Source organism: Paramormyrops kingsleyae, chromosome 9 (genome assembly GCF_048594095.1).
Source record: "Paramormyrops kingsleyae isolate MSU_618 chromosome 9, PKINGS_0.4, whole genome shotgun sequence".
In the NCBI taxonomy this organism is placed as follows: domain Eukaryota; kingdom Metazoa; phylum Chordata; class Actinopteri; order Osteoglossiformes; family Mormyridae; genus Paramormyrops; species Paramormyrops kingsleyae.
The window spans coordinates 3,462,492-3,475,493 of record NC_132805.1 but is presented as its reverse complement, the minus strand read 5'-3'; the positions used below and the strand labels follow the sequence as shown (position 1 = coordinate 3,475,493).

Sequence of the window (13,002 nt, the reverse complement as noted above, 5' to 3'; positions counted from 1 at the left end):
GATTCATTGTATTGTGCTCATTGTCTTTTGGGTCAGTTGGCAGTATTAACGCAGAAATATAATAACAGAGAAATATAATCATTTTAGAACTAAGTAATAGACTAACAATGAATAAACTAACCAATACATTACTCTCAAAGGATCGCTTAAGGGTTCAGTATGGCTGTAAAGCTCCATCGTTTTTTAACAGTATGAAGAGCACTGAGCCTATTGTCCCTCTGCGTGGTTTTCATCCAATTATTAATTAAAAGTAAAAAAGAGGAGGCTCAGGTCTTTACAGATTATTAAGAACAGTGTTTCCCAACCCGGGGTCCTCGGGGACCCACAGACGGTCCACGTCTTCGCTCACTCCCAGCTCCCTGCCAGACGGTCCACGTCTTTGCTCACTCCCAGCTCCCTGCCAGACGGTCCACATCTTCGCTCACTCCCAGCTCCCTGCCAGACAGTCCACATTTTGGGAGCTGAGAGGAGCAAAGACGTGGACCGTCTGGGGTTCCCCGAGGACTGCTTTGAGGAACACTGATTAAGAATACACATACAACGCAGTCACCTTCAATTCAGTAATTAAAGGGGAAATTAACCCGGCATTACGACTTATCCCTGCGCAGACGTCTCAAGAATTCCTGGAGCAGCTGATGTTTCGGCTGGGGGGGAAGAACCCCGAGGAGACGGGGGGCTTCCAGGAGGCACCTCTGGCCTATGACGCAGTGTGGGCCTTGGCTTTGGCCCTTAATAAGACTGTGGGGCCCCTGAGGGAGAAAGGCCGACGACTGGAGGACTTCAACTACAATAACCAAGACATTACTGCCGAAATCTATAGGGCTCTGAACACCAGCTCCTTTGAGGGGGTGTCTGTGAGTGACGGGCTTTGGGGGCGGGTAGAATGAACCTGAACCACACACAAGTGGACTACCTTTAACAATATCCAGAGGTGGAAATTTCAGGTCCAGAAAGTAAAAATCCAGATCAAAATTTTGTTCCAACCATCTAGTTGAGCACTCTGTGAATGTGACTCTTTATGCACTAGTGGTTGGTTGAAACAAAATCTTGGTCTGGATTTTTACTTTCTGGACCTGAACTATCCACTCCTGACAGTAATATATTCTATTGAAGAATATCAATAAATAAATGCTGTAAATAAATACATTGAATAGCTGGAAAAGTTGTTATGCATATGTTGCTATGACGAAATCACTGAAGTATTGTCTTTGCCAGGGTCACGTGGTGTTTGATGCCCAGGGTTCCAGAATGGCCTGGACTCTCATCGAGCAGCTACAGGGTGCGCCTTTCATCTTTGATACGCCTGTGAAAAATTCATGGAGCGCTGGAAGTTACAAATCACACAAAATGTACATTTGGGGACACTTTGAGCGTCCTGTAGCGGTGGATGATAAACAGCCCTGAAATGACATGTGTTTGTTGTGAAAGAGTTTGGGATCTGAGATTCCATTTCCAAACATCCCACAATCTCCGCAACACTCATCATATAGAGATTGATTGGTGCCCAGCCCCTGGAGCCATCTCGCTCCTGTCCAGGGGATATTGCCAATTATTTTCACGGAAATTGGTATCAGCTCTGAACCAATAAAAAAATATCACCTCTGAGCCAACGCATTAATTCCTCTGAAATAGATATTGACGTGCACCTATCCGCTGAATGCGGGTTACTATAGCTAAGGAAAAAAACTAAGAAACTAAATATGTTCCACAGGGTTTTTACACCTTCCTTTGTCAGCAGTAAACCTCAAATATTAAGGTATACATCAGTTTACCTCAATTTGAGTGACATATTAAGGATCCTAGTTCCCAGTTTTAGGTGTTAAGACTATAATGGTTTTGTGTGGATAGAAGGAAACATGCTAAATGAACTGTAAAAATATCTATCATTAACGTGACAGGGGCTTTGTTCCGGGAAGCTAATGGACAGGTCCCTCAGCAGCCCGGGCTTCCTTTATTAGTCATGCACTTTCATGTGTGTCAACCTTCTTTATGTCATTGTGCAGGAGGGAGTTACAAGAAGATTGGATACTATGACAGCACGAAAGGGAACCTCTCGTGGTATGGAAATGACAAGTGGATAGGTATGGAAAGCAGGTCGCTTTTACTGACTTAAAATGAGCAGTTGCCTTATAATGGGCTGCTATTACCACGGCTGATGCTTGCAAGGAATAGTAGTTCCCTATAACCCTAATATTTTATTCTTAATATGGTTTTACAAGGGTACACTGGCAATAAGTCCTTATTGACTCTTTCTGAAGAATTATAGATTCTTTGCTGACACGGTGTTTAATGTTTAATGTGTTTTAACACACCAGAAGACAGCTAACAGCTGTACCTTTGTTTGACGTCCCCTGAAGGCTGTATAGTGTGCAGGCTTATCGGTTAAATTGGTTCCCAGTTGTTTGTTGTGCTTCAGTGCTCCATAGCGGATTTGTTTTCCGAGGCTGTGTGGCACTGCTAAGCCACTTGAAGCCTCATTTCCCTGCCCCGCATATTACTCGGCACTTGAGCAGCAGTTTCCTATAAAAGGAACCAGGGATGATTCTGCATGAACATTTTATGAAGAACATTGTTTTTATAGAATTTCTGATGATCGCGTTATGGGTTATTGAAGCAATTACTCTTGTTTGTTACAGTCCCTTGATTAAATTCCGTTGAGTATTGACTTGGGTATTATTCAACAATTGTTGAAGAGAGGTATAGTGCTAAGAGTATCTCAGAAAAAAACATCATGAGCGATCATGGGAAAATACGTAAAATCAATGTTCAAGCGGCGCCTCATCTTTTGTGAATATGTGAGTTCTGCTCAATAATTCATCGGTTGTGTAGTGAGGAATCTCGGCGGCGCTGATCCTTCCACACCTTACTCCTTTGGTAACTTTCCGCTCTGCCTGTCACTCCAGATGGTGCCTGTTTCCTCACACCATTTACGGTGCGCTCTCCTTTGAAGGGTGATGCACCTCTGCCTCTCTGACGGCACTGAGAACTCGGTTAATCTTTGACGGTACTGAGAGGACGTTTGAATATTTTTGACAAGGGTTCTCAGAACTGTTTTGTGAAAGGGAGGGAGGCACTTGTGACCTCTGTGTTGTTTATACTTCACTGGCTCGAGGGTTCTCTTTGCCTAGAACCCAGCATCCACGTCTGAATGGTTGCCCCTCTCTGGGCACTTCTCTCTGCTCTTGGCTTTGCTGTTCTGTTTTTAACAGACAGGCCAATGCCACGGGCAAGAGTCCCATAAAAGTAATTAAGTGAAAGACTGGTTGACGGTGTACCTTTCCCAGTCCGGCAGCTCCCTCTGTTCCATCTTCCCTCCGGTATCCCCTCAACCCCTTTTTTTTTTTACTTCCCCCTCTTTATTCGCACTGTCCGTCACTTCACTTTCTCCCTCTTTTCCCTGGTTGCTCCTGACAACCACTGCAGCTCAGCTCTCACCATGGCAACCAACACAGAGCTTGGTCTCCATGACAACGTGCCGTCCTCATTCCTTCATCAAGGACGGGGAGGTTTACAGAGTTCATAGCACACCCGACCGGAGGAAATCCAAGCACACACGGATGCACACTGACAACACTGACTTTGCAGTCAGTTGCCTGAGCTGTCAGTTCCTACAGACTGTAATATCCTACAACCGCAAAACTATGACTGTCTCATCGTGATTCTAGCAGCGTGGGCACCGTGATGTTTCTATGCTTTCAGAATACACTGTCACATCCCGGTGACATGTTGACAGCACTCTTTTCAGCCGTGGGAGAGATAGTTATAGAACTTGCCAGAATCACAGTTCTCCTTGCGTCCTCTTAGAGTGGTGAAAGCTGTACAGAATTAACATCGGAAACACAAGCCTGTCACTCATCGCTCCTCTCCTCTGCGTGGTTTCCCTGCAGGTCCAGGGCCACCTGCAGACCAGACCGTAGTAATTGAGGAATTTAGGTTTCTGTCTCAGAAGCTTTTCGCATCTGTGTCTGTCTTTGCTGGGCTGGGAATCTTACTGGGAATCGTCTGTCTCACCTTCAACATCTACAACAGCAAAGTCAGGTGTGTGCATCTTGTATCCGTGAAATCCTCCTCCCCACATGAAACCACTCAGCAGTTGGCTGGAGGGCTTGGGTTGTCTGGTCAATGGCCAGCAATCGTGTGTGTTGCTTGTTTGTTTGTTTGCCTACTGCCTTATTTGACAGGGGCTTTGTATATTAAAAACATCACTGCAAATATTCCAGATTTAGCCAAATGACCGTTTTTAATGTATAGTACATGGGTTTCTCTTAAGAGAAGAGCTCATGTAAAGATTGCAATGCAATACAAAACCATACAATACAAGCAAAGAAAATGTTATCTTCTTGATATAACCTGCTGACAGGTACATCCAGAACTCCCAGCCGTACCTGAACAACATCACAGCTGTGGGCTGCATGATGGCACTGGCTGCCGTCTTTCCGCTCGGGATGGATGGACTCCACGTCCACAGGGCGCAGTTCCCCGTCGTATGCCAGGTAATCGGGCGTGTGCGCCATTGGACGAGTGCGGCGCGGTGATGTCACCCTGTGCCCCATCTGGTCTGGCCCTCTGTTATGGTTCCTCTCCCATGATGCTTTGTAAAATCCCAAACTGCCCCCCCTCTCCATCTCTGCTGCTTCCCTCTCTTGGTGTAACCCTGCTCTCCCCCCCCCCCTCTCTTGTGCTGCAGTTTCGCCTCTGGTTGCTGGGTTTGGGTTTTAGTTTGGCCTACGGCAGCATGTTCACGAAGATTTGGTGGGTTCACACCGTCTTCACTAAGAAAGATGATAAGAAAGAGAAAAGGAAGGTGAGTATGAATCTTCAGCCCTGTCCTGTGTCAGTGACGCCATTTCTGTATGCTTTGTATGCCTGTGTTTATATATTTCTGTCCCGGCTCTTTTGTTCATTTTTTTACTCACTGATTTTTGCATTGCTGCCCTCCCCCCACCCCCCATTTCTGGTCGGGTTCTGGATTCCTGGCCTCGCTTTTTTGAGCCGCTGCTCATTGTACAGCGGGAGTCCCTTTGTGCGGCCCGATGGCTGGAGCTCAGACAGGGAGGCGAGAATGGCGTGGGTCGCCGTGGGCGGAGGCCAACTCCCACTCCGGTTACGCGGGACTGTTTTTCCATCTGCTTTCTGTCTGCTTGCTTCTTTGCCGAGTCGCGATGTTATGAAATTTCTCTGTGATGTCTTCTTTTCGAGAAGATCTCCTCAGCTCAGAGAGAGGGGGAAAGACTGCATAATAATAATAATAATAATAATAATAATAAACATGTTAATGTTCAATATTATTACAATAGATTCTCTTGATCATGAACTTTCTTTACAATAAATGTGGGAAATCACATGTGACAGAATAAATTGCACTAATTAATAGGTGAGAATAATAGGTGCGAAGCAAAGATTAGGATTTCCTCCTCTCATATTTTATTCATCCCTAAGGGGAAAATATGTTTGCTGTTTATAATGCTGAAGTGCTGGCTCTTGTGAAATGAATGGCGATCTCTATTGTTTGGAACGTACTGGTGCAGCACTAGACCTGGTGATTTGGTGGTTTATGTTGGTGTGCGGAGGGTTATTTTTTCAGACTCGTAATGTTTTATCCAGTGAAAATCTTAACCGGAGTATAGACCATGTGAGGTATATTTTATGCTGCAGAATATTATATGTATACATCGGAAAGTGATACTGATACTGTGGGATGTGTTGGGAATTTTAATGTTTATATATATGCAGATGAAACTCATTTTGAAAACCACATGAATATTTGCAGAGATGTAGTCTTCAGGGGTGTCGTTATGGGGCCGTTATGAAATGGATTTGGTTCCCTTTCAGCTACAATAATGCAGTTTTGATACCGGCAAGTTTGTCTCGTAATGCTTTAATATCTGGAAGCATTTTAAAACAAATAGTCATAAAACAATATTCCATTACTGCACTTCTGTTCAGCAGCTTCATGACAGCAGTTCCACGCAGCAGCCTCCCGTTTTTGTGACAAATCCTCCAAAGTCTTCCAAGTCGCACTGGTCACGAGGGCATCCTCCACATCCTTTTTACGAATTCCTTTGCTTGCCGTGTGTTCGCAATGCCGGGAAAGTGACAGAACTGTGGATTTCTCTATGCGCTTGTGCCTCACTGCTTGCAGTCTGATCCAGCATACATGGACTGTGTTGAGCGTTACCTATTGGTACCGTTGAGATTCTGTTGCTGCGCTGCTTCATGCTCTGTATGGCTGTGATTATCGGTCCTGTTTGCATTGCAGCAGCACCTGGAGCCCTGGAAACTCTACGCCACAGTGGGGGTGCTGCTGGCTGTGGACGTCTTATCCCTTATGATCTGGCAGATTGTGGATCCCTTGCACATCACAATTGAGGTAAATCGACACAATTTTTTCATCTGACTTCATGCTGGTTTTTCACATTAATTTAGCTATCAAGGATTTTCTTACTTTATGTATATGTCTTGCTAATCGGTACTATATATATATATATATATATATATAAAGGTTACTGTTGGCTCTGGAGTATTGGTTGGAATCTATCTTCCTGTTCTTAATAACTGTTTCATCGATTGGGTTGGTCCAAGGCTTCTTGGGAACTGGGAACCACACAGCCTAGATAAACACCAGTACATTACAGCATGCACAGACACTGCTCATTAATTCGGAGCTTTCAGTTAATCGGAAACTAGTGCCTGGCAGACACAGCTGACCTCAGGGAGAACATGCAGCAAGACCAGTAAGCAATCTGATATAACTATAATGATACAGTAATGCACAATGCAATGAATTTTCAATTAGTTTTCTATTCTCATTTCTCCAAACCACATAAAGCCATTATGATGCTGCATAATTGTTTGCAGCATAAATCAAACAGATTAAATGCTTCCAATTCCCATTGAATGATTATTCTCATTTTGTGTTGGAAAATATTGGATAAGTTATTAGTGTAGGTTTTGTGATTAAATCCTGTGAAATGGTCTGCTATGATTATATAAAATACATCCCATGACCCTAACCGGGATATATACACTACCAGTCAAACGTCTTTGCACACGGGTTCATACCATTTTTCCATTTATTTCATAAACTGCAAATTTTTTATACTTGTTATACTTTATACATGTGATGTCTGTCCTATTAACTGGATGTGCAGTGATGGTCAAATTCTATGCTGTCTTTAAATGCACTGGTTAGCCGTTTCATTCCATGACACAATCCCTTGTAGAAGGAATGCCTCAAACTTTCTCTGCTGTTATAACTGCTCTTACAGCAGGTAATTTGATTAATAAAATATGACATTTTCATGCTAATAAAGCAACTCAAATAGTGAACATTCTGTAAATATATTTTGTTAAGTGAATATTAATGTTATAATGTTAAGTGAATACCATGCAAATGTAGAAAATCTCAGTCTTTGCAAAAACTTTTGATTAGTAGTGTACTAAATTGTACTAAAAGCTCTTTATCCAGTTAGTTAACAGGCTGTAGCTGTAGTCTCCAGTTAAACCAGTTAAGTACTGCAATACCCTCTTCAAATGGGGCATAGACAAGCATTAACCACCTCCAGTTTCCACACTGCAATACCAGGCCTAACCAGCCAATATCTATGCTTTGCAGATAAATCTTAAAAAAGCTTATGGACACATTTTCTGCATGATTCGCAAATGTGCACATTACTCATACAATTAATTTCGATTGTTCACTTCAAACTCTGTGCTACCTCATTTAGCAAAACGGCATTATTCACACTGAGCGGTTACAGGAAGACTAAACATTTCTCTTCTTGACCGTATTTCCCAGATGTAAATTATGCTCTTTGTCTCACATTAATCTGCAAGTTTTTTCATCGATAGCAGCTTATGTTTTTAGACATACGATGCTTCTGCATTGACGTCATAGATCTTCGTATGTGCAGTATAATTACCATGGTAACAGTTCACTGGAATGGTGATGGTGTGGAGCAGCAGTACCAAGGATGCGGCTTGAAGGCTTGGGCCCCCTGAAAAAATGTCACTTTGGACCCTCTCCCCCTTTACATTTTATAATAGTATAATTCTCCATGTTCCAGGGCCTCTGTAAAATGCTGGAATCTGCCAGGCTATCCGTGTCCCTGCTGTGCCCATCGACATTGTTGTGTTAGTGACCTCAGCAGGATAAACCACGATGATAGCAGCACCTCACACTGGGAAGGTCCTCCCTGTTCTGTCCTCTCATAAATGTTCCGCTGTCACTTTGAGCAGAAGTTCACGAAAGAGGCCCCGAAAGGAGACCTAGATGTCCTCATCCAGCCCCTCTTAGAACACTGCAACTCCGAGAAGATGAACACGTGGCTCGGTAACCTACTTTGATTTCCAAAATCTCTTTCTCTCTTTTTCTATCCCCTCTCTCTCCCTTCCTCGCTTATTTCTGCATATTTCAGTGACTTACCAGGCTTTTAAATTAACTGCGACATGTCATGAAAAATGATGAATGTTGCATGGAACGTACTTAGAGAAACAGATTTAATGAATCCACTCATGAAATCATTAATGCAGTCGGTGGTGTATGGCTCTCGTGTCTATACCCATCGAAGCCGCTCTCTCTGCTCGTGTCTATACCCATCGAAGCCGCTCCCTCTGCTCGTGTCTATACCCATCGAAGCCGCTCTCTCTGCTCGTGTCTATACCCATCGAAGCCGCTCCCTCTGCTCGTGTCTATACCCATCGAAGCCGCTCTCTCTGCTCGTGTCTATACCCATCGAAGCCGCTCTCTCTGCTCGTGTCTATACCCATCGAAGCCGCTCCCTCTGCTCGTGTCTATACCCATCGAAGCCGCTCCCTCTGCTCGTGTCTATACCCATCGAAGCCGCTCTCTCTGCTCGTGTCTATACCCATCGAAGCCGCTCCCTCTGCTCGTGTCTATACCCATCGAAGCTGCTCTCTCTGCTCGTGTCTATACCCATCGAAGCCGCTCTCTCTGCTCGTGTCTATACCCATCGAAGCCGCTCTCTCTGCTCGTGTCTATACCCATCGAAGCCGCTCTCTCTGCTCGTGTCTATACCCATCGAAGCCGCTCTCTCTGCTCGTGTCTATACCCATTGAAGCCGCTCTCTCTGCTCGTGTCTATACCCATCGAAGCCGCTCTCTCTGCCCTCTGTCCGATAGGCGTGGTCTACGGCTATAAAGGCTTGTTGCTGTTGCTGGGGATCTTTCTGGCCTATGAGACCAAGTCCATCTCAACTGAGAAGATAAACGATCACAGGGCTGTGGGAATGGCCATCTACAATGTGGCTGTGAGTCCCTGTTTTTCTGGTTGCCCTTTCAGTATCACGTTAAGCTCTAGTACAACAAGTTCTCGCACTGCTGTTTCATATCTTTGTGTCCCTTTCACACTTTAAGCGATACAGTAGGTATCATAGCGGGTAGTCACTTTGTAAATGTAGTACTGGAAATATATTGTTTAGCCATATTGTAAATGTAGTACTGGAAATATATTGTTTAGCTGCTTTGTAAATGTTGATATGTTATAGTATATTCTTTAGTCGACGTGTGAAGATTGCACCAGGGGGCTCAGGGAGATGATATTTCATCCTGGATGTATATGTGTGTACTGATGGGCTGACAATAAAGATCTTTTGAGTCTTTAGCTACCTTTCAAATGAACCTTTTATGGCAAATGCTATTAGGAAAATCAGGGGTAAAGTTAGCTTCAAATTAATCAGTGTCAAATTATTCAGATCGTGGAATGCTAGGAGATACTATAGGATCTCAAACATGTAGTCATTGATGCAGGTTCTATCAGAACTGAAAGGCCTCAGTCTCAGATGTGCTTCCTTGATCATTGTGCTGCTGGAAATCCACTAATATTCTATTGTGTAAACAGATTTATTGTAACACCGTATTTAGCATTAGCATGATAACATTCCTGCCTGTTTTCATCCAGTCTCCTCAGGGTTAGTGAGTGCGTCGGTTTATGAGTAAGATGGCAGCTAACACTGTTGTATATTATTCAGATCTGCCGCTGACAGTGTTGATTAGTGAGAAATGGCCGTGCCTGACTCTGTGGTTTCTCTCCCTTCTCTGTTCCAGGTATTATGCATGATTACCGCTCCAGTCACGATGATCCTCTCCTCTCAGCAGGACGCATCGTTTGCCTTTGCATCGCTGGCCATCGTCTTCTCCGTCTACATCACTTTAGTTGTACTCTTCATCCCCAAGGTTTGCCGGATGTCTGCTTAAGTTTCTTATCTTACTCAGAGTGTACAGTGGTAGCCCAGTAGGTATGTTGTTGGCCCAAGTAAGCTATTGGTTATTATTATGTTGAGCATGTAGGAGAGGATAAGAATGGTAAGGTATTTGTTAGTATTTTTCTTACACTGAGCAGGTAAATGCTCAGCTGGGCGGTGGCGTCTTTGTGGTTAGGGAAGCGTACTTGTAATTGAAAGACTGCAGGTTCGAATCCCCGACCAGCAAGGCACCACTGAGGTACCCTGAGCAAGGTACCGCCCCCAAGCACTGCTCCTCAGGCGCTGAATTAGCTCCCCCTGCTATGTCACGACGTCACATATGGGTTAAATGCAGAGGACATATTTCATTGTTGTGTGCTGTGGTGTGTCAACAATAACCACTGATCACCTAATTCTAAAGATGTATTAAATGTATAATACAGTAGTACTTTCTCCATTACTGGGTGGTTATCTGCATACTGGTGGTTAACTGCATACTCGTATTAGCCTGTATTGAGTTGTAGATGTGATGATCTGATTTGGCCTGTGCTTTGCCTATGTGTGTACATCAGATGCGCCGTTTAATAACTCGAGGAGAGTGGCAGTCTGAGCAGCAGGACACTATGAAGACGGGCTCATCCACAAACAACAACGACGAGGAGAAATCGCGGCAGCTGGAGCGAGAGAACAGGGAGCTGCAGAAGATCATCCAGGAGGTACCGACTTTCGTCCCGCCTTCCCCCTTTCAGATCCTTTTCCCAACTCCGTCTCGCTCACACCTCGTCCGACTGTGCTCCATATAATTATGCTTCTTACTTTTGGAACGTATATGAGGCATATTGTGATGTCACACCTGCACCTCCTTGTTGGTGAGAGCATTGAGGACCGTAAGCTGTGCAATTCCATCCTGCACTCACAGAAGGAGGTCAGGGTGTCAGAGCTGCGGAACCAGCTGGCAGAAAGACAAGCACTGCGCTCCCGGAGACCCCAGTCCACGCCGAACCAGAACCACAGCACGCCACCGCCTGCCTCCTCCCAGAATGACCCCAAGCCCCTGCTACCTCCTCCCGGTTACCCCCTCCCCTCCTCCGACAACCACTCTCTCCCTGCCTCGTACCCAAACTCGTCCATCCTCTACCAGGCTGACAGCAAGATCAGCCGTAACCATTGTCACAACAGCCGACTGCAGCTGCTCTACAAGTGAGTGGGGGGGGGGAGAGAAGGAGAACTCTGGGTGGAGGAGGAGGAGGAGGAGGAGCATCAACCTGATAAGGCCTCATGTAGATGGTTACCTGACAGATAGAAGCAATAGTTAAGAAGGATAAGAATACAGAGCCTCTACTCCTTTCACTCTCTTACTCTGTCTCCCTCTCTATTTATTAAAGCATTAACTGGGATGTTACTGAAGACACATCGATTTTTATATGTGACCACCTGTTATTATAATACCTTCGTTAATATTTATGACTGGTGCATGACATAAGCTGTAATTCATATAGAGGAGCGGTAATATAAAGTAGTATCTGAAAAGACACCTAAGGATTGGTTTGCCTGAAATGTTACCAGAATTTTCTGAAAGTGAAGGCTGAAATGTCGCCACATGCATACACATATTCAAGCCATACAGATCCAATCAGAACACCTACGAAGACACTGAATTTGGCTTCTTGCCTCTGTTTTGGAGCACTGGGGCCTTCTGATACATTTATTTTCAAATGATTATTTAAAAACGCATCGCACCACCCACTACTGGAGACCACTGCATGAACCACTGTTTCACTTTTAAAGTACATTTATTAAAGCTCATGGTGCAGAAACCAAGAAAGATGAGGACCTGTTTATTGTCGCCTTCCCCGTGTTGTCATGTTTGTTGTTTTGTCCCTTTCACACATAAACAATGGCACATGGCCCATTGTCAAGCTGATTGTCACATCCGGAATACCAACCGACACTGACTGTCGAGAGCAGCCCGGGCTTCATGTTCCAGACCCGAAGGAACCAACAGGCCCAGATTGAACCACCTGCTTCTTTTTTTGTCTGCGGTCCCTGTGTTTCATTCTTATTGAGTTTTGTAACATTTTTAACTACGACTTTCGTACTTAACGTGCCTGGTTTTTATCAATGAAAATATTTTCTATTAATGTATATTTTATTTTCTCTGGAATATAGTAAATATTATCAACATTTTAAACTTTATTTAGTGTTTATGAATTTCTGTCAGGAAAAGCCATTTAATGGTAAGACTTGTATAAATAAATATGTGTACTTATAGTAGAATTATTATTGATAATAAATATTATAATTATAAAAATTAATATCAATGTATTCTCCTGCTTATTCATGATTGTATTTCTCTGTGGCCAGGGGAAGCTGTAGAAAATAGCACATATTTCTATTTATTGAGGTGTCTGCTAAGTACAGTATGAGAATATGAGGTCTGAAAATGGATTGGTAATTATAATACAATACATTATAATTACAACGACAATAAACTGAAAATCGTTTTTCACTCAGAAAGTGCTCCCAGTGCGTTTATTTCAAGTTTTGTATTCCTGTGTTGTTGAAGTTACTGAAAGAGTGTACACCAGAAAATACAGCTGCACAGACACACACATATATATTCTTACAAAGTTAAAATAAATATATTCAATCACGGAAAGTTCCGGTAGTTCCTTAATTTGTCTTTTTACTTCGTCAAATGGCATCGCGCACTAATAATGAATTGGCGTCGGCTGCCACTAGATGTCTCCACGAGAGCAGCGCACGTGTTTGCGCCGCTAAATATCGGCGTGGCCGGACT

The 13,002-nt window shown here is 43.8% G+C and overlaps 1 protein-coding gene across 8 annotated transcripts in view; it reads left to right on the top strand.

Annotated features, from left to right (window-relative positions):
• Nucleotides 1–12,719, top strand: part of gabbr1a (gamma-aminobutyric acid (GABA) B receptor, 1a) — a 53,870-nt gene extending 41,151 nt beyond the window's left edge. For 5 of the 8 annotated variants that reach the window (XM_023802583.2, XM_023802580.2, XM_023802582.2 and 2 more), the window contains 12 exons: nt 609–854; nt 1,216–1,279; nt 2,004–2,081; nt 3,888–4,038; nt 4,361–4,493; nt 4,688–4,804; nt 6,260–6,370; nt 8,239–8,332; nt 9,142–9,269; nt 10,066–10,194; nt 10,775–10,918; nt 11,122–12,719. In XM_023802583.2, coding sequence (XP_023658351.1) covers nt 609–854; nt 1,216–1,279; nt 2,004–2,081; nt 3,888–4,038; nt 4,361–4,493; nt 4,688–4,804; nt 6,260–6,370; nt 8,239–8,332; nt 9,142–9,269; nt 10,066–10,194; nt 10,775–10,918; nt 11,122–11,406 — 1,680 coding nt within the window. In that variant the 3' untranslated portion in view covers nt 11,407–12,719. The remainder of the gene's footprint in view (nt 1–608; nt 855–1,215; nt 1,280–2,003; nt 2,082–3,887; nt 4,039–4,360; nt 4,494–4,687; nt 4,805–6,259; nt 6,371–8,238; nt 8,333–9,141; nt 9,270–10,065; nt 10,195–10,774; nt 10,919–11,121) is intronic. The other 3 variants (XM_023802581.2, XM_023802579.2, XM_023802578.2) reach the window with 2 other exon arrangements.
• The last annotated feature ends 283 nt before the right edge of the window (nt 12,720–13,002 follow it).